At 39.4% G+C, this 25,860-nt stretch overlaps 1 protein-coding gene across 1 annotated transcript in view; it reads left to right on the top strand.

Annotated features, from left to right (window-relative positions):
• The window catches only part of Shoc1 (shortage in chiasmata 1), a 65,439-nt gene that overhangs the window by 12,706 nt on the left and 26,873 nt on the right, over nt 1–25,860 (top strand). The window contains exons 4-13 of the mRNA XM_041657170.1: nt 1,657–1,835; nt 6,014–6,167; nt 6,358–6,442; nt 7,406–7,559; nt 11,635–11,736; nt 13,801–13,909; nt 20,523–20,617; nt 21,877–22,119; nt 22,664–23,065; nt 25,635–25,760. Coding sequence (XP_041513104.1) covers nt 1,657–1,835; nt 6,014–6,167; nt 6,358–6,442; nt 7,406–7,559; nt 11,635–11,736; nt 13,801–13,909; nt 20,523–20,617; nt 21,877–22,119; nt 22,664–23,065; nt 25,635–25,760 — 1,649 coding nt within the window. The remainder of the gene's footprint in view (nt 1–1,656; nt 1,836–6,013; nt 6,168–6,357; nt 6,443–7,405; nt 7,560–11,634; nt 11,737–13,800; nt 13,910–20,522; nt 20,618–21,876; nt 22,120–22,663; nt 23,066–25,634; nt 25,761–25,860) is intronic.

The raw sequence follows: 25,860 nt of genomic DNA, 5'->3' as shown, positions 1-25,860 counted from the left end.
GATCCCTCTTGTGCTCAGCTACATTGCCATACTCGGGCCTGCTGTGGCAGTTGTTGGGCTCTCATGGAAACATACTGTCCTGGCTGTTATTGATTGTGTTTTTTATTCTGGTGCCTAGACATCTGGATTTGGGAAGATATTAATTCTTGGTGTTGATATCTGGTCTTGTCTATGTTGGGTAGATGTTTTGTTTTGTTCCTGGGTTTCTGATGCCCTCTCTTGTTCTTAGGAGAGTATGGTGGCTATGTGTTGCCTGATAGGAAATTCTTCTGGGTTCCTGATAGGTGAGGTCACTGGGGGTTCCAGGTAAAATGTGTTTCTAGGTATTGGGAGCTGACATTTAGGAATGTGGATGGGCTAGGAGGGAGGAAGGCAGAGTGTTCCACCAGAACCTGCTTAGCCCCTGAGAATAAGAGCAAAGAGTGAGGAGAGGCTACAGCAGGAAGTCAGCAGATGAGCTAAAGATGAAATTGGGATGGGGTGAGATTAGGGGACTGGACCTGTTGGAGCTGGGGGAGGGGTGAGGATATGTAGTTAACCTACTTGCTTCTTTGGCCTGAGCGACCCAAGGGCTCCAGGGAGTATCTGCTGGAGTTGGAGGTGGAAGGGGCAGGTGCTCTGCTACAGAGCCAGGGATAAGACTGGGGAGGGGGATTTGGACTTGAAGGAACTGAGAGAGGGGTAAAGATCTGCAGTTAGCCTACAGGTTTCCTGGGCTGGAGTGGCCTGAGGGTTCCCAGGGAATGGCTGCTTGGGCTTGGGGGCTGGGATAAAACAATGAGGTGGGGGTTAGGAGGGGAAGATCTGAGTGATATTGAATATAAAATAAAATGGAAGTCTGGTAATGAGTGGCAGAAGTTGCAAATAAATAAATAAAAATGAATCTATGTAACTTCTCCCAAACTTCTTCTGTTTTTCGGAAGTGCATTTTGGGGAAATGATTGGCTAAACATACAAAAATGGTCTTTGTATTATTGCTCCTAATAACAGTGACAAGAACCTTCAACTTCCAGGAAGGGAGAGCTGATGAAGTAACTGACAGTTACTATTAAGTGTGGTAGCTTTCATCACTTTAACAGAGCACTTGGAACAATTAACTTAGAGAGGATTTATTTTGGTTTGCAGTTTTAGAGTTTCTGAGCATGCTCCATTGGTCTGGGCCTGTGGTGAGCCAGTACAGTGGCAGGAGACCATGGCAGAGCAAGAGTGGACCAGAAGCGGGAGAGAAAAAGGAAGGGTCAGAGTCCCACTGTCTTGTTTAAGGACATCCCTCTAGGGCTCCACACTTCCCAGCTGGTTCTGTCTCTATAAGCTCTCCTGCCTCCCAGTAATGACACTCAGCACGCCAGGCCTTTAACACATGGACCTTCGAGAAGTTATACAAGATCCAAAATATAGCAATGATAAATGGATTTCTGCTCTTCACTCAAATAGAAGGACAGCTGGGTAGGAATAAACAGGTTATAGATTACTATATATGTAAATACTGTGTAATTAGAAATTTGTATAATTTTGCATTCCTTTCAAGTGGAGCTACAGATAATTTTTCTTAGTATCCATTGGAATTTGGCAAATTTTACATGGTGAACATGTACTACTTACTAATAAAAATGCCTTCAGATATATACATATACAATCAATAATTTTATGTCACAGAAAGACAGTTACAGGAATGATAATTAACGGTACGTTTGAGGAAATTGTTCCCAGTTCCAATCCAAACTCTCCAACTGGAATAGAGGATGTCAGCTCATCCCTCAGTAAGGACCACAGAGAAGACTTTACATCTATCAAGTGCTCCCCACACTACCCGGGAGTGAAAGCCGAGCACCAAGGTAGGAAGTGGTAAGACGTTTCCTATTAATGTACGTAGATCATTTCTATGTGCCGTTGTTCAGTTGTATTTTAAATCTACCTGCATGGTTCCAGGTCTGAGTTTTGCCATGCTAACAGTATTTTCTCTTTCATACTAATATACTTTTCGCAAATTGATTTCTTGTAGTTTAAGTTTGCTGAAACTCAAAATGTACAGATTTGAACATGGTGTGTTCCAGCATGTTCTGGAATGTCATTGGCTTTGAGTCCAGATCTCGTGATATGGAAGTGCAGTGGGACATTAAGTTTTGGATTCTGAAGTTATGCCTGTTTGTTATTTCTCAAAACATCTAATATATGTGAAAGCCAAGTTCAAGTCATAGATGGAGTTGTGGTCAGACTAGGCCAAGAAATGCACCAGGTTTTAAAAGGTTGTTGTCAGTACCAACTAAAATTATGTTTTATCCAAACTATTTTCCAATCTACACTCTAGCAAGTCGAGTTCTTCACAGCTTGCCAAGAACTGGCTTTCTTGTATTATAATGGCCTATTCTGTGTTTAGTGACAAAACTTGAAGGTCTTTTATATAATCACTCCTGCTATTTAAGAAATGCTATACCTAGGAGTGGTGGCACACACTACAGAGTAAGCTCCAGGGCAGCCAGGGCTACATAGAGACACCCTGTTTTGAAAAGTGTGTGGTGGGGGGGCGTATTTTGAGCATGAAAAAAATAGCTCAGATGTTTTGCTGTTGTTTTGATGTGATGCAGTTTGGGGAAAGCTGTTATTGAGGCTTAGGGGTGAATTATGGTTTATTTTCCCAATAATTTCTCTTGATTTATTAAAATAGTTCTTGTAAAATTTTGTGGAGATGAAAATATATTTATATTAAATTATATATGTAGAGAGATGATTTATAAAAACTATCAGGCTAAACACAAAGAGCTGTTATTATTCTTGTGGCAAACTATAAGCTATTGTTGGATAAAATCAATTAGCTAAGGGGAAATAATGTTTAACTTGTTTTCCTTTGGTGTCCTTGTCATAACATTACTTTATTATCTTCATAATCTAATATATTTTCTCTGTAGTTACATATGTTGCTCATGTCAAACACGTGCATAGATACCCATCATTTCACTGAGGTTAATCTTGGCGGTGGAAGTGTTTCCCATGATTTTGTTCCTAGCTTTAGCACCACTAGTATAATTTGAGAATACAAACCTTATTCATACCACCCTTATCATCATTGGATATGTTACTGCTGTTACCATGGTAATGCACATAAACCAGTGTGATGGGAAAATGTATATTTATTTAGATTTAAAAGTTATTAGTATGTATTGGCTATTTTTCTTTTGTGAAATGATTTCTCCTTTTTTTCTTGCATGTGTTTTTATATGTAAAGATACCAGTGTTTCCTAATGCATTTAACTTTAATATGATCAGTTCTGCTGGTGTTTTGTTTTATAGATTTTTGTATTGCATTTGTCTTGGAACAATTTTACTTTATTCTTATCTATTATATAACTTTTCTTTTGTTTAAGGTGTTTGCTTTGAGGCAGTGTCTTGCTATATAGTCCTGGCTGGTCTAGAACTCACTGTGTAGACCAGACTGCTTTAAACTCACAAAAATATACCTGCCTCTGCCTCCTGAGTACTGGGATTTTAGGTGTGTACCACAGCACCCACTAATTTTTAAATGTTTTATATAACTTTATTTCAAATATTTTTATGGCCGGGCAGTGGTGGCGCACGCCTTTAATCCCAGCACTCGGGAGGCAGAGGCAGGCAGATCTCTGTGAGTTCAAGGCCAGCCTGGTCTACAGAGCTAGTTCCAGGACAGGCTCCAAAACCACAGAGAAATCCTGTCTCGAAAAACCAAAAAAAAAAACAAAAACAAAAACAAAAACAAAACAAAACAAAAAAAAATCAAATATTTTTATGTTTAAAATAGGGATATTTTAAAAATATTTTGGCATTTGTCTCAATATTATTTAGCTAAGAGTCTTTCCCACCACCAGAAATTCTGCTTATATTAAGTGTTAAGTTCTTACCCATTTCCAGCTTTATTCTGGGTTTCGTATTGTTCTGTCTGGTGTGTTGGTATCACATAGTTTGAGTTCTTATAGACAGACCTGTGATGTGTGTTAGCAGTCTCTCTCTTGTTTTTTTCCAACTTCATGTGTTTATTTGTCTGGATTTACTTTGGAGTCACTTTCCCCAAATGTTCCCAGTCACGCCTCTGGAAATTTAATATCACGTCATTTAGGATATTTTCATTAGCTTTCCTAACTGGGGGTGGGTTGGGAGTGGGGGATTGTTTGTCTTGCCTTTTATTCAATTTTTTAAAAAAAATTCTCGGGCTGGAGAGATGGCTCAGAGGTTAAGAGCATTGCCTGCTCTTCCAAAGGTCCTGAGTTCAATTCCCAGCAACCACATGGTGGCTCACAATCATCTGTAATGAGATCTGGTGCCCTCTTCTGGCCTGCAGACATACACACAGACAGAATATTGTAAACATAATAAATAAATAAAATATTTATAAAAAAATTCTCAACGGTTACCCATTAGGAAATCATTATTTTAGTAATTTCTACACAAACATGGAATTCTTACTGTTTTAATCTAGCTAACTTGACTTTTCTATACAGACAGATGTTATTTTTTTCAAAAAATCGTCCTGTCTTCCTTCTTGTCACTGAGCCTCTTTTCCTGCTTCTTTCATAATTGACCAGATTTGTATTTCCTGCACGTCATTTTCTACAGCATAGTAAAACAGTGTGGAGCACACATAGTTGCTATGAAGTAAGAACTCTGGGAATAACAGTACAGCCTTAGTTGTATAAGGAAGCTACCATGCCTTGGTGAAATCAGCCTTTGTCTGGCTGTGGTGAGATGCTGACATCTAGTGGCTACATCAAAAATGGTAGTTGAATCTCGGGGACTGAAAGGGTCAAGGAAGGATGAATGCTTGGAAAACAAGACTCATCAGTGACATGAGATGGCCCCATGCAGTAAAATATCAGGATGTGGCTTTATCTGGTGTGACAGCCCCAGAGCTTGTGATCGGAGAATTAAAGAGGATATGGGCATATAAATAATGCTGTTTTCACCCTCAACATGACTTTATCAGTACTTTGCAGAATGGGTGAATTATATGAACAATCAGCCCCTATTTTTCTCAGATAAGCCCTGCTTTGATGTGGACTTGGTTGAGGATCTTTCAGCAGTATCACATTATGAGATTGGCAGGAACTTAAAGTATTTGGGTGGTCTCTTAGGAGGCTAGTTTATCACAAGTTCTTCGATTCTTACATTCAGCATGGGCAAGGGATGCTCCCTGACTGCTTCTCTTCTGTCACGTATCAACTAGGTACATACATATCACTTAGGTAGTTGGTCATGAGACATCACTACCTGAAAACTACATGCTATTCCTCTCCTGAGACCTGCTGCCACCACTTAACGGAAAGACTACTGCCCAGAACGAAAGATAATCCATTCTTCACACTCAAGGCATCTTTCATGCATTTTCCTTTCCCTTTCTGCTGAGAAACTTATTGAAGAAGGGGGCCAGTTTACTGTTCCCTTGCATAGCTCAGAAACGCTCACACAACCAACCAAGATTCTAAAGTAGCACAAGCATAGCAGGTTGGGATAGAAAAGGAGTTTCAGCTCATCAGTTAACTATTATCAGTGGTGTTTTAAATATGAAAAGTATGTCATCATTTCCAAGTAGATGCTTCAGGATATAGTTTTCATTCCTTTATAATGATGGACTCAGTGCTTTCAAGTGTAGGCTTTCTAGACCATATTCATTCATTGTATGTCCTCACAGATGAGATGATCCCGAAAACAGAAAACCAGACTCAGCCAGAGGCCAATACTTTTATTTCTTTACACTTTTGGTACTAGTTTCAAGTAGAAAATATTTTCCTCTATTAATTAAGCCAGTCTTTGTTGATAAAGTATATACCATTATACTACTACTCTTTCAGAACATTTGTCTCCATCTTCATGTACTAAATACGATATTTTATTGAGCTATTCCTTTTGTCTGGGTATTATATTCTGTGTTTTATATTCATAGTATAGAGGAGAACTAATTATTTCAATGTGTTTGAAAAACCCATTAATATTTAATTCTAGCTCTCTGGTATAACTATTAGATTTTTAATTCCTTATTTCTTTTCAGGATTACTTATTGATGAGGAATTGATTTTTATAAATAAGGCAGTGGACGATTATCTACCAACTGTGGATACTATCTTGAGCAGACTGAAGCTCTATCGGGTTAAGGATCCGCTTTTAGATTTCAAAGAACAGCTCCGTGGAAAGGATCAGTTCATGTATGTAACTGCCTGATAATGCTTTTATACATGAGGTCATTCTTTGAACAGCCATAGGTTTAGAGGCTGTTGGCAAGGGTTCCATCACTTCATCTCAGCTCACATGTTAAACTTAGTGTGTTTTGATTGGCAATATTTGTTAAATGATTTTAGTAAGCTTTAACTAATCTTGTTTTATTTTTTATTTAAGGGAGTGTTTCTCTGTTCAAGAACAGTTGGAACCTTCTGTAAGAGATTTCCATATGGCTGAGGAGACCTTTTGTAAGAAGAAACTAGTATGTTTCAATAGAATTGTAACATCTGTTTTCTGTAATGTATTTGTAGAAGGAAGGGAATACACCTTTATAAATTTTAGGAATTTATTTTGCGTGTTTACAACCTTATACTAAAATTTTTTGATATTAGGTTGAATATGTGTCAATTATGGAGCCAAATTAACTTCCAAATAATGATTCTCAGCCTTAGCTTGAGGTTGAAGTTGGATCTACCCAGTTATATTCTGATTTAATTGGTCTGGTGGGAAGTGCAGGTACAGAGAATTTTCAAACCTCTGTTAGTAATTTTAGTCACTATACTTGGCATAGAAATTTAAGTAGTTAAATTTAAAAGTTATAAACTTAACTATATGGGCATTCTAATTTAAACACACATATCTTGTTTTGTGGAAAACAGAATAATTTTAAACATTGGGCCTTTTCTTAATCCATTCAGAGGATACACATACACACACAGTGCATAAGGGCACTTCAAGGGCTTCATTACAGATAAAATGTGACAGGTTGGTGAGGACATTAGTTTGTTCATTGCCTTACTGACTCCAGCCCCCTCACTTGTTGATTCTAGTGGTTCAGTCTCGCTTGCTGGAGAATATTGTCTTTGGGGTGCAGTAGAAATGAACTCCATTCTATCAGCTATTCAGCTTATGCCATTTTCTATTATTTTCTGTAGTAATTCTTTTTAATTTAGAATATCAAAATATTTTATTAACCAAAAATATAACACACACATAATTAGAGATACTGTGTATTGATAAGGTGTTGGGATTATAGAAAATATTACTCAAAGAAAGAATTGCATGTAAGATGTATTTATTTTTGACTGCTAAACATCTGTGTAACATCTAAAATAGAATACTACTTAAGTTTAAATTTTGTGTGACTCTGTTTAAACAAACACACCCATTTAATATATTTATGTGGAACTATCCCTTAAGTTTTTTTAATGTTATATTATTTCAGCCATCAGTTTTTCCTTATGAGTTTGAATTCTTAATATCTACAATCCCCACACAAGAAATTCCCACTCTATTACTATCAGAACTGAAGGAATCATTAAACTCAATACCTGAAATAATGGATCATGAAGATGAAAATGAAAAACCTTTCAAAAGAGGTGAGAATTTATTTAGAAAAGTGTTTCATGTAAAAAACTACTTGTTATTGAGTTTTTATTTATTAAAATACTTTATAGAGATGTTCTGTAAGTTACATGTTGAAGTATCAGGATCATTACTGTTAGACTCTTTACATATTGATCACATTATTGCTATTTTTCTGGTGTTGGAGTTTGGATCAGGGCCTTCATATGCTAGACAAGAATTCTGCCATTGAGTTACATTCCCAACCCTGAGCACCCAACTTAGATTTGTTTATTCTAGACATTCAGTGAAAATACAGCCATGCAATGTGTGGTCTTCCTGTGTCTGGCCTCTTTCACGAACCATAATTTTTCAAACTTATATTATAGAATGTATCAGTACTTCATTGGTTTTTATAGCCAAATAATATCCCATTGTAGTGATGTTTTCTCACAATTTATTTACCTACACATCTTTTGATAGACATTTGAATTGTTTATATTCTTTAGCTATTATAAATAAACTTACTATGAATACTTATGTACATGTTTTTTCTGTATACATATATTGTCTTAGTTAGGGTTTCTATTGCTATGAAGAGACACCATGATCATGGCAACTCTTACAAAGGGAAAACATTTAATTGAGATGACTTATATTTTCAGAGGGTCAGTCCATTATTCATGGTGCAACATGATGGCACCTGAGAGTCCTACATCTTGACTTACAGGCAATAGGAAGTAGTCTATCTCATTGAAAGTAGCTTGAGCGTAGGAGACCTTAAAGCCCACCTCCACAATGACACACTTCTTCCAATAAGGCTACACCTTCCACTAGTGCCACTACTTTTTAATTTTTTTCAAACCACCACATTCTATTCCTGGCCCCCAAAGACTTGTATCCATATCATAATGCAACAATATATTCAGTCCAACTTCAGAAGTCCCCATAGTCTATAACATCCTTAAACTTAATGATGTCTAAAGTTCAACTGTTTAAAGCCTCTTCTGAGAGTCTTAACTCTAATCTGTAAAATAAAATTAAAAGGCAGATCACATACATCCAACCAAAAATGGCACAAGGTATACATTACCATTCTAAAATGTAGGGAAGGGAGCATAGTGAGAAAATACTGAACCAAAGCAAGACCAAAAACCAGCTGGGCAAACTCCAGACTCTGCATCTCTATGTCTGATGTCAGAGCAGTCTTCAGATCTCCAACTCCTTTCAGCTTTGTTGACTGAACACACTTCTTTCTTTTGGGCTGGTTCCACTCCCTGTTAGCAACTCTCCTTGGCAGGTGTCCCAAGGCTCTGGCATCTCCATCATCTTGGTGTTTCCAAGACAATCCAGGCTTCACCTTCACAACTTCATGCAGTGGCCTCTCTAGTTCTTCATTCAGGGACACTCCTGACATATTCCTGACCTCAACAGCTTTCCTTAGTCACAGAGGCAGCAGCCTGATGTAGTGGGGCCATTTGATGAAGTGGGTGAGCTTTTGGGCACTCCAGGTCCTGTCCAAAACAGGGCCACTACATTTTCAGCTTCGTCACGACGGTGGGGACCAGGACCCCCTATATCTTTGACTTTCTTTCCGTACTGCACTCTGTTTTGGCTGGAGGAGAGGAAAGAAAATTGTCTCCAGTTTCATATTAAGGTGTTTGGTCCATTTTGAATTGACTTTTATGATAGGTGAGAGAGAGGCCTGGCTTCATTCTTTTGCTTGCGGATATCCAGTTTCCCTAGCACCATTGTTAAAGAGGCTGGGTTTTCGTGGTTGTTGTTTTTAATGTGTTTTAATGTTTTTGTCAAATAATGAGGTGGCTGTAGTTGTGTAGGTTTACTTCTAACCACGCCCATCCCCCTAAGTACCCGTCTCTTCCACCAGCTGCGCTTCCTTTCTTCTTCTTTTTTTTCCAGAAGAGGAGTGTATCTGGGGAAAAGGGAAGGTCTGGGATGGGACTGGGAGGAGTGGAGGAACATTATAAAGAAAACCCTATGGTTTAGGAGGAAGCAATGCCATGCTAATGCAGTTATAATTTCTATTCTGGCAGAATACAAGCTTTTTAGAAGCCAGGATAGAGAAGAAAATTCCTGTGCATGGTGTTACATATGGCTGAGGCAGGAGGATTATGAGGTTTAGCCCAGCCTGGGCTAAGTAATTAAACCCTGCCTCAAAGTTAAAGGGATGGTGGTAGGGGAAAAGAGAAAAAATGTGTTATGGTCAAACTATATCCTATCCCTAGATTCTTATTAGCAGTATAAGTTAAGATGAACATGGCAACATCATATGGCTGTGTATTCATGAGGCATTGCAAAAGAGACCTGAGAGCATCTTCAGAACTCATATTATAAAATAAAGAGAAGAATTGTTGATTGCCATTTTTCAAAATGAGCATTAATAAAATTGAAAGACACAGTAAAGTAAGCAGGTAAGCTGTAAAGTGGAGAACCGAAGGGGTAAAGTCCTATCATCTTATATTGTCAAACTTTGATGTTAAGGCTTGATTTAAATAATTTGTTTTGGGTTAAATTTGCAAATTTCAAAATACATGATAAAGTAGTAAAAAGTGATATTTGAAATGTAAAACAAAATAAAGTTAGCTGTATTTTCCTTCTGTGATTTTTTTTTTAAATTCTGCTATGTCCTGCTAATGAGAGTGTTGTTTATTTCACACTAACTTGTCAGCTTGGCTCAAAAACTGCAGACCTTTTCACCCCTAGAGCAGTGATAAGTTGAAGTCTTTAAGTATTCTTTGGGCCTTAACTGATCTTCCTGGACACCACTTGAAGCCTGCAATTCAGGAGTCAGCTTAAGATTTAGGCAGAGAATATTTATGTCGAGTTGGGGACTTCTCTGTTGCTCTTTCCTTTCCTGACTTCACTTCCTAGCTTCTTTGTTAACCCGGAACTCTAGTGCAGATAGATCTGTCTTCAAATCTTTCAAGACAATGAGACTACATATTTTTATCCAAGTTCTGGTTGTCCCAGTCAGCACCCAGTAAAAAGCTGTAACTTGGAAAAGTACCTCGGGGCCAGTTTACCACCAGTTCTGCTAGGGCCTTCTGACAGTCATTTTTTTTTTATATTTTCTAATTCTAAGATCATAAAATATGCAGGCGGGAAAAGCCTAAATGTACATACCAGTATAAGATGACTAATAATTTCATTTAAAAAAACAGGAAAATCTGTGTTGCACTCAAGGAATTAATGTGTATAGTGTTTACAAGAGTTGTGTGCTACAAAGAAAGAAAGGATGACGTTAAAAATGAGGAACAGGGCTGGTAGAGGGCTACGTCAGTAAGGTGCTTGACACACAGACACGAAGACCTGAGTTTGCTCCTCAGCACCCACTCAAAGACAAACATGATCATGCATGCCTGTGACTCCAGCACCGGGAAGACTGAAACAGGAGGAGCCCTGGGACTTGCTGGCCAGTCTAGCAAATCAAACCAGCGAGCTCCGGGTTCAGTGAGAGACTGTGTCTGAAAAAAAATGTGGAAAGTGACTGAGGAAGATACCCAATGTCAACCTCTAGCTTCCGCATGCATGTAGTGCAGGTGCGCATGCATGTGCATACACACACACACAAACATGTAACATAATAACAATAATAAAGTACTAGGCACAGTATGCCAGTCAGCTGGGACTAACTAGTCAGTAACACAGACCAGTCCGGTAGGTGTGGTTCAGTGGCAGAGTGCCCAGCATACCCAAGGCTTGGTTTTAACCTCCAGAACCACAAGTAGAATTCAGGCTAAATAGAGCTTAGAAAGTCGCCATTTATGGGTGAAGATTAGGTTTTTCGAAGTGTTTGTTTTCTTTGATGTTCATGATATACAGGATTACCTGTCCTATTTTAGCTTCCAATCATTGTGCTGATTTTTGCATTTTTATATTCCTTTGGTGATTTTAATTGATATATGAGGAGTGAGAGGGAGCGTGCATTGAAGAATAGGAATTTATTTATTATGTCAGCATTTCCTTCAGAGTATCCAGTTCTCTCTAAAAGAAAAAAAAATCTACAGTAAAGTGATAAGGATAAGAAAGATGCCAGAGAATAGCATTACAATGGTAGGTGCTTTTGTTGATAAGTTTCTTCTATTTCAGATCTTTCTACCAAGCATGAGTCTGATGCTGAGGATATGGAATACAGCTCCACAGAGATCTTACCCACTGAAAGCCCATCTGAGCTGGAGGGCAGCGAAGCTGGTAGAGATTTTGCTTAAGTCATTGAGTTACCAAGAGTTTGCTATGTGATGGAGAAGAACACTAAACTCACTCTTGTAGTCTGCTGTGGATCGGTTTTCCTGTTCAGGAGCTTGGTCATTATGCTCCTTCCTGTTTTCTTTCCCTTTTCCTGCTCCTTCTTATTTGTCCTTTCAGGATCTTGTCACCAGCAGAAGGGGGTCACATACAGAGCAGAGTCACAAATATTGGGGAAGATGAACAGAGGAAATACGACTAAAATTAAAGTGCAAATCTCGGGGCTTGGGAGGTGGCTTAGTCAGTGAAGGGTTTGCCACACGCCACTGGTTCAGTGAGAGACCCCATACCAAAACAGTATGGCAGAGAGTGACTGACACACCCAGCACTGACTTCCGGTCTCCACACAGTGCATTCATGTGTACTCCCACACACACATAACTGTAAATTACATCCGACTAAATATTACTTTATTGTTTTAGTATTTTATGTATGTACCTGAGCGTATATATGTGTGCCGTGCGCATGCAGGCGCCATCTGAGGCCAAAAGAGGGCATCAGATGCCCTGAAACTGTAGTCACAGGTGATTGTAAGTCACCCAGTGTGGCTGCTGAGCCTCAAACCTGGGCTCTAGGAAGGGTGGCAAATGCTGTTAACTACTGAGCCACTACTTCAGCCCCAAAACTTTATATTTTGCTTCAGTATTAGAAATCTTGTTGATTTTTGTTATACTTAAAAACAAACCCTTTAAATTACATACTATCTAGTGGGGTGATGCGTGGTGCGTGTAGTGGTCAGCAGGCAGTTTGTGGGAGTCAGTTCTCTCCTTCCACCATTGCATTCCTGGGCTTGAACTTGGTCCTCAGGCTTGGTGGCAAGCACCTGTACCAACTAAGTCATCTTGCTCACCTGTGACACGTAAAAGGTGGACTTTTTAATCCCTTAGAGCAGTCACATCATTCTCTGCTCTGTCACTATTTTATCAAACTTGGAAACTCTGCATCATGTTTTGTTCCAGATAAAGCCAAATTGTGTTCTTTTGAAGCTATTTTGATGAGACTGTTAGTTACATTTACACTTGGAGCACATGAGTATCTGTTTGGGTGTTTATTGCTTTATACTATACTACTTTTCAATAAAGGCAGGTCGATTTTTCAGGCCAGTTCTATTAATTTATAACTCTGACATGGACACCTAGAGTCCTGACTCATTAAGGTGAAGAATTACTCCTATATTTCTGTAACATCACCAAAATTTACTGTGGAAATAAAATAATACTATCGCCTATGTGCTGACAACATAAGCTGTCAGAATGAAAACTCTTCTCATACACAAGCTCCTAGGATTTAACTTACGCGGCAAACTCAGTAAAGCTCAGCTGTCATTGTGGCTTTCTAAAGTCACCATAGTCATAATTGAGATACCAGGTGATAAATCTGCAGTTCTTTATATAGACAATAAGTTTAGGGCTGTTATTTTGTATCTCTAGGAATCTAAGTTTCTTGTATTGCGTGTGTGCGTGTGTGTGTGTGTGTGTGTGTGCGCGCGCGTGTGTGTGTGTGTAAGCCAGAGGTCAGCCTCGGGCGTCAGTCCTCAGGAACCATCCACTTTGTCTTTTGAGATAGGATCTGTCACTGGGACTTTAGGGATAGGCTGAGATTTCCAGTGCATGCTGTCATGCCCAGCTGTTGGCTGGCATGGGTGCTGGGATTGAACTAAGGCTCTGACGCTTTACCAGCTTAGCTATCTCGCTAGCCCTACCCCCAGATTTCTCTTGCTGACATACTTTGTTGTCGCAGCAAAAACTGTATGAGCAGCACAAACTGAATTTGATGGTTAAAAACAGTAATAGGATACAAAGCTGGATGGGAGGTATAGCTCTAGGAGGGTCTGAGGAAGAGAGGTGAGTATAGTAATATATTCTAGTAGAATATACACTATGCTCAGTTCCCAAAGAAATAATACAGGTATTTCTTTGCAACAAATTGATCAAACCAAATAATTATTTACAAGGGTTCTAAATTTTATTTTATACAGTATTATATAACTTTAATTTTCATATATTTCAGGAGAATTGGAAATGCCACTAACCAATTTAAGCTTACCAAGGCAACATTCTCCAGTGAGTTCACTATGTGCAGGATTTCAGACATTTCCATTTTCTGCTGTGTGCAAAATGTAAGTAAAGATTTTATCCAAAGCCCAAGCCGCAGTTCAAGACAAGCAATTGCTTTTTTATTTTATTTTGTTTCTTGTTTCTCCAGACAGGGTTTCTCTGTGTAGTCCTGGCTGTCTTGGAACTCAATCTGTAGACCAGACTGGTCTCAGCTTACAGAGATCTGCCTGTCTCTGCCTCCCAAGTGCTGGAATTAAAGGTGTGACCACCACTGCCCAGCTCAAGATAAGCAGTTTTTAATGAAATCTCTCTATTTAAAGCCACTTCCAAGATGCTGTTATGAAAAGATATGACACTGTATGTGTATTATAAACAGCGGGGGGAACGATATGAATATATATGCACACATCTGTTTTTTCCCAGAGAATATTGTTAGATGATGACCTAAGAAACACACGAGACTGACTTTGCCTAGAAGGAAACTGGGTAATATGACAATATGATAGGATATTTTCACAATATAATCTTTTATAATATTTTTTAGAATTTTGAATGTTAATGTATTAATATTAAAAGTAAATAACCTGAAAGTTTAAATTCTTCCATGGGAATAGAACGACTAGGAAATTGCCTCTGAACACTTGCCAGTGACACACACTGCCATGAAAGGTATTTCATAACAAATACCACATGTCTTATTCCCTCATAGTCCTGGAGGCTACTATTTTCTGGGTTGGTTTTGGTCATGTGGTAATGTCTTCATTTACCTAGTTACCTCTTTATTAAAAGGCCTCATCTCCAAACACAGTCATAGTCTGATATTTTGAGGATTAAGGTTTCACCGTATGACTTTGGAGAATCACAGTGAACTGTAGAATAAGTGGTTTGAAGCTCTGTATTATAGTTAAATTGCCTGACCCATCACTTGCTCTTAATAGCTCTTTGCCTCGGTCTCTTTCTCTATAGACTTGTTACAGTCTTCTAAAAGATGATACATCTGATCTGTGGCAGGAGTACGTAAGGTTATAGAATGGTGTCTGTCCACTGATTTCCCAGAGGAGTACCAGGGAATCCTATCCCATTTCCATCAGCATCTGTCCTTTGCCCTGCTTACCTCTGCTGTTATGATGTCAGTATTGAGAATACCAGATACATAGAACCCCGGGTTGATCGATAAACCTGTTCAGCACCCCATTGTAATTGCACATCATGGTCTGTGGTCTTAAAGAATTGATACTACAAAGCTAAATTATCATATTCTACTTGGACCCCAAATTGTATATCTCAGTATCCCAGCAAACATGACTCGGATAGAGTCTGAGGTAGCTTTGGATGCTGTCTTTTGTTTTGTGGCATACATAAATTTAGTGTTCTCCAGGGTAAGTTAGTTTATATTCTGGAATAAAATGTGGCATACATAAATTTAGTGTTCTCCAGGGTAAGTTAGTTTATATTCTGGAATAAAACCACTCAACTTCTTATTCAGGTCACAAAACTGGGAATATAAACAGGACAGTCATCTTCATTCCCATTGTAAACTGGAGCTTAACGCATCATAAATCCAGCACCTCCAGGAGAATTACAGGAACACCTGCAGGTTCCTTGTGAATGATTCCTAGGATGGCTGGAAGCAGTTGCAGCAAAGGTCCTAGCACTCATCACGAGTTCTGTAGGCTTCTTTACTGGTCTGTATGGTGCCTGACTGAGACATGGAGGAGCCAGCCTTGAGTGCCCTACGTATGTCTTCACGTTCTGCCTAGGGATTATTTGCACTTGTGGTGCAACTGTGCTGTATAGACCTCTGCCATGAGCTCGGCTTGTCTGTAGCCTGAGTGAGCTCTGGAACAGCATGGCGTCATCGTGCAATCACATATATAAACAAATATAAAAGTATTTGTTTAATACTTTAGTCCCTCTGCCAAGGTGAAAGGTGTTCATTTGCAGGACACAGTTAATCTTTATTAAGTTCTTTGTCTTATTTATTCTGTATATTCCAATCTGTCTGAGGCAGGTTGGCAGTCAGAAACCAGTATATATTAGTATAATCTTAAATTTCAGTTAGCGTTCTAATATTATATAATAGCTATAATAAATCTCTCATTACACATTTTCTATGTATTGTCAGAACTCGAATACCTAGTGAGATGTATGAGACAAGTCTTGCCTGATGAATTATGATCTGGCAAAGTTAGAACAAAATGGCTTTTAAAACAGTTAATGATTCTAGAATTATTTGAAACAATTGATAGTTACTCATCACAGCAAGAGAAAAGCCGCTTCCTCCTGGCTTAAACCTTTAAATTTCCATTTAAAAGGCATAAATCCAGTTATAGGGATTATTCTTATAATCCCAGTGTTTAGGGGCCTGAGCAGTAAGGTCATGATTTCAGACCAGTCTAGACTATGTGCTGATTACCTGTATTTTAAAAAGTACCTCAATTATAAAGCTTAAAAAAAAGTTAAAAAAATTTTAAAGCTGGCTGCCACTATTAACCTTTATTTTTTATTATTTATTTATTATGTATACAGTGTTCTGTCTGCATTTCTGCCTGCAATCCAGAAGAGGGCACCAGACTTCATTATAGATTGTTGTGAGCCACCATGTGGTTGCTGGGAATTGAACTCAGGACCTCTGGAATAACAGTCAATGTTGTTAGCCCTCTGAGCCATCTTCCCAGCTCAATTTCTGAGTGGGCATTGACTGTGGATAGAGTTGAAATTACTTTTTTTTTCTTTTGGCTTTTTTTTTTTTTTTGGTTTTATGGTTTTTTATTTGTTTGTTTGTCTTTGAGACAGGGTTTCTCTGTAGCTTTAGAGCCAGTCCTAGAGCTAGCTCTGTAGACCAGGCTGGTCTCAAACTCACAGAGATCTCCCTGCCTCTGCCTCCCGAGTGCTGGGATTAAAGGCGTGCACCACCACTACCCAACTAAAATAATTTTAAGTGAAATACTGAGTAATACTGTTGTACTTTTGGCTTAGTTGTAGTACCAACTACATGTAAGACCCACGTTAGATTTTAGAGAGATAAAAAGTAAAGTCGGGTTGAAAGAAGGTTGCATTTCCTTACTAACTGACATGGGAAACACATCTTCAAAATGCTTTATTAAAGGCAAAAATACTTGCTTTTCGTGGGCATGGCTGTCTGAAGCATTTCTTCCTATTTCCACTTCAGGATAAGTACCTATAATCTGAAGTGTATTATCAAAAAAAAAGCCTTGGTAAATTTCAAGAATTGTCCCAATTCTCATTTTGTATCAAATAACACATATATTTTTGGCTTGTGTGGGTGAATTGTGTGGTTTAGATCTAAAAATATTACTTTCAGTTATCCCATATTGTCAATTCAGTATCTAGAAATACTAGCCATTGCCATCCTCATTTATGTTCCATATGAACTGAGAAACAGAACCTAATCAATTCTCCATTTTACTGGAGATGGGAGGTTTGGGAATGAGGGCTTGTAGCTCAGTAGTCCTCCCCTACCAGGGCCCAGGCTTTATAGCTACTAATGAGCTGTAGTTGACATTAACTCTCATACACATTTCCTCCTTTCCCCTCTGCACTCCAAAAGTATCACACAGGTTTTACACATCTCCCCCAAAACCTACCAAAATTTAGGAGCTTGATCTAAATTTAGGGCCTTGTCACTTCTGGGGAAAGTACCGTCAATAGGATTTTTGTGTAGTTCTGATTCTTAGCAACAGAGAGCCTAGAATTTCTATATATAATGGACTCAAGAATAGAAATTTACATAAAAATAATATTAACCAGGTGGTAGTCGTGCACATCTTTAGTCCTGGCACTCAAGAGGCAGAGGCAAGCAGATCTCTGTGAGTTTGAGGCCAAACTGGTCTACAGAGTGAGTACCAGGACAGCCAGGCTACAAAGAGAAAACATGCCTCAAAAATCCAAATATATATACATACATGTTTGTTATAATTGCTCTGTGAATATTAAACACAGTCATCTTACAATCAACACTGAAGGAGATAAAAGTGATCGTAATGGTTACTCTTCCTGCTAAACTAGATGTAGAATCACCTCGGAGACAGATGAAGCTCACGCATGGGTGTGACTGAGAACATGGCCGGAGGGCAGTAACTGAGTGGGAGGAAGGCCCACCATGAGTATAGATGGTGCCACCAAGGGCTTGGGCTCCTGACAAAGCAAGAGGGGGAAAGAAGAGAGCAAAAAAGTACCAGAAAGTGCCTCTGCTTTCTGGTCACGAAGTGAGCAGCTGTCTTCTGCTCAGTGCTCCTGCCGCCATGATGTTTACCCAAGCTCATGGGACTAAGCTTAGGCTGAAGCCTCTGAGGCCATGAGCCAGGTTATACTGTTCACCCTTACTCTATTTCTATTCAGCATTTGGTTACAGTGATAGAGAAAATACCTAGTGTCAACTTCACACCTAGACATACCACTTTAAACCACACGTTCCATTCCTTGTCCCCCAAAGGCTCTTGTCCAAATGCATTCAGTCTGGCCTTTGAGTCCCAGAGTCTTAAAAGTTTTACATTGTCCAAAAGGCCAAATTAAGAATCTCAAGGAAATCTCTTACTTGAACTTCTGTAAAACCAAAAAGAAACTGACATATTGCCACTATGTACAGCGGGGCAGAGTGAGTACAGCAGGACCAAGAGAATATTCCCACTCTGAAATGGAGGGAGAAGAGGATAGGAAGGAAAGATGAAACCCAGAAGGAAACACAAAGTCCTGCAATTTTATGCCCAGCCTCTGAGCACGGAGCGTTCTGATGTGTGCTCCAAGGGGCTTGGACAGCCTGACCTGCGTAACATTGCCGTTTGCAGCTCACACGACCCTATCTTTATTAACTAGGATTTCTATTACTGAGATGAGACATCATGACCAAAAGCATCCCGGGAGGCTTACACTTCACTTTACCATCCGTCATAGAAAGCAGTTGGGACAGGAACCCAAACAGAGCACGGCAGGAACATGGGAGCAGGAGCAGAGGTCATGAGGGTGCTGCCCACTGGCTTGCTCATGGCTTGCTCAGACTGCTTTCTTATAGAACCCTGGACAACCAGTCCAGAGATGGCACCACCCACTGTGAGTAGGCTTCTCCCCCATCAATCACAAATTAAGAAAATGCCCATCTTCACACTGATCTTATGAGGTATTTTCTTAACTGAGGTTACTCCTCTCTGATGACTTGAGCTTGTGTCAGGTTGTCAGAAGATTAGCCAGGACACTCCCTCTTGGGCCTACTCCACTCATTGCCTCCAGTATCCTCAGCAGATGCTCCACATGCCCTGAGGTCTTCACTACAGCTTCAGCTTCACTAACAGCTTCATAGAGCTACTTGGAGGCTGACTGCAAGAAATCCAACCCTGTTTTTTATATTACCTGGCTTCCAGGTCTTCTTTTTAGAATGTGCCTGAAGCGTACATGACCCCATAGCGTTTCTATTCTGTATGCCTGAAAATCCAGCGTCATATAGCTGATGCCAGGGTCTGCTGCCAGTAAAGCAGTAGTCAGGCCTCCTCAGACTATGGCTATAGTAGTGCCTGAGTAACTAGGCACTTAACACTAAGGGAGCCATTTCCCTGATGGCCCTATTGGAGCAAGGTGCTTCATCACTCTCTTCTCAAATGAGTTTTACACCTTAGAGTCTGTGATGTCTGGCATTCGTCTAATACCTGAGATGCTGAGAGGATCGTGCTTATAGCTCCTATGCAGTGCCTAGCTTCTCTGTAGTGGCACTGATCTCTCTAACAGCCCCAACTTCATTATCTAGAAATTTATACCAACCCTTTTCTAGCCATATTGCATGTTTTTTGCATCTTCTCGCTCTACGTTTTTATCCCAACTAGTAGTTATCAGTAATCAATTTCTGCATTATTTATGTTTGTCCTCGCTATGTCCAAATATCTGTCAGAAACGGTTTAAATGAGGAAGGACTTACCTTGGTTCATGGTTTCAGAGGGTTTAATCCATAGTTGCTTGGCCCCATGTTCTTGGGCAACACATCGTTATAGAGGTAGGGGCATATGACAGGCAATAACTGTTCACCTCGTGGCTGACTGAGAAACAGAAACAGGAAATGTATTGCTCATTTGCTTTCTCCTTCCCTCCTTTTATCCTGCCATGGATTCCCAGCCATGGACGGTACCACCCAGCCAGCCCTCAGCTCACGGAATGCCTTCACAGATACACCCTTGAGGTGCCTCACCCCTCAGTCTCTGAGGTGGCTCTGAATCCAGTCACATTACCGATGAACACCAAGCATCACAACAATTTTTAGGCAAACAGGGCTAATTAAGGAATTTACTAATACCAAATCTTTCAGGGAAAGAAAGTATTAGAAATTTGGTTTAAACAGCTGTACTTTAGTTTTATACATTTACAAAATAGAGTTCCTTTTTACTTGCGTTTACATGTAAAAAACTTAGAAAAATACTCCTTTTAAAATTGTTATATAAACCGGGTGGTGGTGGCGTATGCCTTTAATCCCAGCACTCGGGAGGCAGAGGCAGGCGGATCTCTGTAAGTTCAAGGCCAGCCTGGTCTACAAGAGCTAGTTCCGGGACAGGCACCAAAGCTACAGAGAAACCCTGTCTCGAAAAACCAAAAATAAATAAATAAATAAAATAAAATTGTTATATAAAACAGCTAATACTATTGATGAGTTAAACTTTGACTCTTCTTTTACAGTGATTTGCTTAGTGCTGGAGAATCGGCTAATAAATACTGTATGCTGTGGCCCTTGGGAAGCTGCAGGAACTCTTGGGTCTCATTCATGCTTACAGGTACAGAGTGCTTGCTACTGAATGGCAGCTACAATGCATAGGCAGAGGCATGCAGATAGCATAAGTGTGACATAGTTTTCCTTGACTTCCGTAACATGAAAGCCAGTTATCTTTTAGACGCTCGTTAGAAAAACAAGGCCTCAATCTGGCTGGCTTTCTCATGGTCCTTATTTATGAAATAAAAGAAACCAGATAATCTAACACATATTTATGTGTATGTGTAAAGAATTTGTATTTTTGAGTCTGCAAATTGGTTGCAAAAGAAATTCTACATAGCTAATGTTAAAAGTAATGTTAAAGTTTTCCATTTTTCAAGCATTCCAAGAAGGATGGTTTAAAACCTTTAACAAAAGTTTGTAATGTAATAAAATAATTTTGAGTTGAATAATCCCCTCCAAGGCTATCTCTTTATACAATGAGAATAGCAATGATGGTGGTGTCTGTTTTCTAAAACCGCGGTTTTATATAAAGACGAATGCAGATGCTCACAGCAGCCTTAGTAAAAGTAGAAACCTGGAAACGGGGTCATGTGATCCATGCACGGGTAGTAATACCCAAGGCTCTGGGTTTAATCCTCAGAACTGAAAAATTCTCCACCAGGAAACATTTCATGTGTCCATTGAATAAAGGAGTGGATTGGCAAATTGTGGCATACATATAAAATGAAACATTACCAACTAATCCAAAGAAATGACCAGTGAGTACCAGGGACCAGCAATGACAGGAGAGAGGAGGATGTGGGTACTTGAAGGCAGGTAGGAGGATCCTGTGCTGTTGAACTGTTAAGTGTATTGAGTGTGATGAGAGATGCACAAATCCACATAGGTGGTAAAACTGCATAGAACTGGTTGCACAGATACACACACGCATGCGTGCACACACATACACACACACACACGGGCGGGGTGTAATAGAAAAAACTAAGACAATATGAACAAAATTGATGAACAAAAAAAATGCTAAAGTGCCATTCTCCTAGTTGTGCAATTGTATGCAAGTGTAGTGTGTAATTGTGGGAAATAGGAGAGGCCAGCCTGGTCTACGCAGTAAGTTTAAGGAGGAAGAAGAAGAAGAAACGGTATGATTTCTATTGTTAATCTAACTTGGACTTGTACAAATATTATCATTTTGAAAACAAAGTACAGATATAGCCTCAAATTTCACCGTTTCCCAATGTGTGAAAATGTATTTCATTGGGAATGTCCAATATGAATCTTTTTATTGTTTTTCATTTATTTTTCCCTGTGTTTGTTTTCAAGTTCCAAGATTTGAAGAGCCCAGCAGTCAATATTCTCTTGCAGATATGAGGAATATCTTTTCTATCAAAGGAGACAGCCTTGTGATTAACCCTGCAAAAACAAAGGGTTGGAGACAAGCAAGACGAAATCCAATAATGGCCGAAACTTTGGAGCATCTGAAGGCATATTTGTGTCACAGTGGTCTGTCTTCTAAGGAGGCTAAGCTGGAGATCTTTCTGCCTACAAAAGTGCTTCAGCTGGAGCGTAAGCACAGAATAGCACATACACTTGTGACCATTTCATAATGAGATGATGGTTACAATAGGCTTCAGTTCTGCCAGCTGATGAGTTTTGGCCTTCCTGGGCCCTTATGTCTGCTCAGAAAAATGTGGCAGTTTAACTAGCTAATCCTAAAATCCTATTCTGCCTAAATGCTTCTGTCTAGTCATTTCTCTCTTTCTTTCTTTCTTTTTTTTTTTTTTTTGACAAAGTTCTTCTGTGTAACCCTGACTATCCTGGAATTCACTCTGTAGACCAGACTGGCCTTGAACTCAGAGATTGGCCTGCCTCTGCCTCCAGAGTGCTGGGACTAAAGGTGTGTACCAACACTCCTGGCTTTGTGCCTAGATTCTTCAACTCAACATAGCACTGTGAGATTTGCCCATGCTATGTGTAGCACTAATTCATTTATTTTATTGATAAACAAGTAATCCCTAAAGGTCAAATTATGTTAATAGGAAACTCTAACTAAAAGTTATTTATTTAAGCATAGAAATCATTTTGGTGTCTTTCATCTTCTCGTTTCCAGCCTGGCTAGAACATCAGAGTTGCCCCTTGCCCATCATGCCTGTGAGTGAGAAGTCTGCTAGTGTCCGCAGATTACATCCTCAAAAGAGACCGTCTCCTGAGAATGAAGTGCTGCATCAGATGCAGTCTGAGGAATGCGTCTCTGCTAAAAAAACAAAAAAGGAAGAAAATCCCAAGAGTGACCAAGAGCTAGCTGCTAGAACAGTGCAGAAGACAGACAACAGCCACGTTGGACTTGCTGACTCTGGGCCCTCTGTTGAGTCAGCTTCCTCTTCACAGATCAAGGCATCTTACTATAAAAAGCAGCACGACTTGGACCTTTTGAGCGAGTTCATTACTCTGAGAAGTAAATACAAGCCTTTCACTTCAGATGCTGAAGTCACAGACCATGACCAAAACAGTGGTGGGTAACTCAGTACAATTTTGGCATAGACACGTAGCCTCTATGACTAGGCACTGTCTGTTATACAATGCAAGAAAATAAAAACTCTTCTAGAGAAATTGTGTAGTTTTTCATAGACAAGGGAAATGCCATTGACACTCCTTATAAATAGAGATTGATACGTAAATATAGACTTAGATATGGCTATAAATATGCTTTCAAAGATTAAAAGGCATGTTTTAATTTGCCACAAAGCTATGAATTAAAACTTGCTTTGTATAACTTGGGTATATAAGCTTAGTATCCCTAACTTGGTCATGCTCTCATGCTTTTTTTCTATTAACTTAAAACCCTTTGTCAGTATTTTTAAAGATAGCTTTATTAATTTTTCGAGAATTTCAAACGTTTTCTTTTTAACATTACCATTTCTTCCATCCCCATCTCCAGCCATATCCACCCTCCGTTTCATCCCCATCCAACTTTCTGTCCTCATTTTGAAAAGGTTTCTTTATTTCATTTTCTTTTATGTATGTGGGTGTTTTGCTTGCAAATATGCATTGCACTGCATGTGTGTGTGGTGCCCATGGGAGCTATAAGAGGATGTTGGAGCTCCTGGAACTGGAGTTAGAAACAGTTTTGAGCTGCCATTTGCATGCTGGCAACTGAACCTAGGTTAGCTCTGCAAGAGCAGTAAGTGCTCTTAATCTCTGAGCCACCTCTCCAGACCCATCGAGTCCCATTAGTGCTACCTGTATACGGTCAAGTAGTGGCCATCCACTGGAGAGTGTTAGACCTGCCACGGGCTGCGCTCTTCCAGCAGCTCTCAGCTCTTCAGCTAGGGGGTTAGCTACGTATTTTAACACATTTTAATATGTACTTACACATTTTCTCTTTTAATTGCTCATTAATCTTTCTGATATCAGAGTTTCTATTTGAGTTTATTGTCATTTATGTCCTGCTTCTAACCACATCAAAAGTGCATAATATATCATTTCACTTCTAGTTTAAAAAAAATGGAACTCTAGAATAATTTTTCTTATTCCAGACAGGGTCTCACTATGTAGCTCTGGATATTCCGAAACTCACTATGTAGTCCAGACTGACCTCAAACACACGAAGATCCTCCAACCTCTCCCTCCCAAGTGCTTTGATTAAAGGTGTACATCGCTACACCTTGTGCTTTGTAGAATAATTTTGATAGACTTTACCTTGATGAAATTGATTTAAAAAAAGTGTTTATGTTGCTTAGAGCATGATTGGGTCTTGCAGTCCTATGTTCCATCTATAGGGACAAGGTTTGGTTCTCGGTGTCATGGCAGTTATGTGTAGTTTTCCAAAAGTGTGACAGCCAAGGATAAATGTGCTGAAGCTCATTCCTGGGTGTACAGTAAGGGAATGAACTTCCCCAAGAAGGAAGTATTCTCAGCTTCTCTTATGTCATGACTCTTTCTCTTGATGAGTTTCTCCTGCCCAGCTTAGGTGAGGACTGGGTGGGTAGTTGCCTCATTCAGGTATTTACCTATCAAGCCCACTTGTCTCTCAAATAAAGCCCTATTCTCCAACTTAGCTTTTATTAGCAATAAAGGTAATATAATATTCTTGCTTTATTTTACGGTTGATCAGGGACAAGAAATGTTATTACTTATTAGCTTTCTCAAAAGTTTCAATAATTAATATGGCTTGACTGTATCTATTTAGATCACTTAAAATTAACTGGCAGTATTACTTCAAGATGACATAATCTAGTTTGAATATTCTCCAAATTACACTTGGGGTTCTTTGTTTTTATTTAAGGCAGGATCTTTCTGTGATGTCTGGCCTCAAATTTGTAATCCTCCTGCCTTAGCCCTCCAAGTGCAGGAATTATAGGCATAGTCACCATATCCAATTTAATTATCATACTTTTAACCTCACATATTCAAGTACTTCAGGTTGGTAATGCAGTTTTAAAAATATCCTATAATTATATTATCTGTGGGTGACATTAATATTTAGTTAAAATAGCTGTATGTACAGATATGAATCCTCTAAAATACCTAAAAAAAGAAAAAGCCTAGCATTTACTAAACACTGTATCAGGTACTGAGCTGCATATTAAAGGAGGGGTGGTTTTTTTGCCTGGAAGTAAGGTAGGCAGCTCTGGAAGACTTGGTGTGGACGATGGCAGAGCTGAAAGGTCAGTGGTAGAAAACTGGTGTGCATGAGAGAGGAGAGAGACGTTAGGCTTGAAACAAAGGAGACGGCTAAAGTAGAGAGACAACTCTGGAAAGACAGAGTGAGCTGGAGTGCTGCCGTCCTGTCTGTCAGGAACTGGACGGTGTTTGGCCCCTGTACCGAAGGTAGGCATTCTAGCCTGTATTTACATATGAGGACACCCAGGCTGCTGTCAGGACTGGGTTTGAGCTCCGTCCAGATGCCAAAGCTTTCCCACTTCCGTCATCCACCTCACTACTGAGCACGGTGGCAGGGTCACTATCTGGGCAATTTGTTTAACTTAGACTCCATGAAGAAATTTAGCAACTATGATACTGAACATTGTGTAAAAGTAAGGCAGCATAATTTATCCTGAACAATTTAATGTTTTTGCTAGAATTTCAAGATAAAGAAAAGTGTTCTTTAACTCTTCAAGAAGAAAGTCCCGTTGTTTCTAATAACAGAACTGCAGAGGAAAGAAGTCAGGAGAGAGCAGATGATGTCATTGAGATTCAAGCATCAGGTATGCAGCCTGCTTTCAAGATTGTTCTAGTTCGCTTGTTTTGGAAGTTTCCAAACCTAGATTTGTAGAATATACCTTATTCTCCATGTAATTGTCTTTG

The sequence above is a fragment of the Microtus oregoni genome, unplaced genomic scaffold, assembly GCF_018167655.1.
Source record: "Microtus oregoni isolate MIOR12 unplaced genomic scaffold, Mior012 000008F_ref0000371, whole genome shotgun sequence".
Classification (NCBI taxonomy): Eukaryota; Metazoa; Chordata; class Mammalia; order Rodentia; family Cricetidae; genus Microtus; species Microtus oregoni.
The sequence above is the reverse complement of the archived record's forward strand: the minus strand, read 5'-3'. Positions and strand labels throughout refer to the sequence as shown.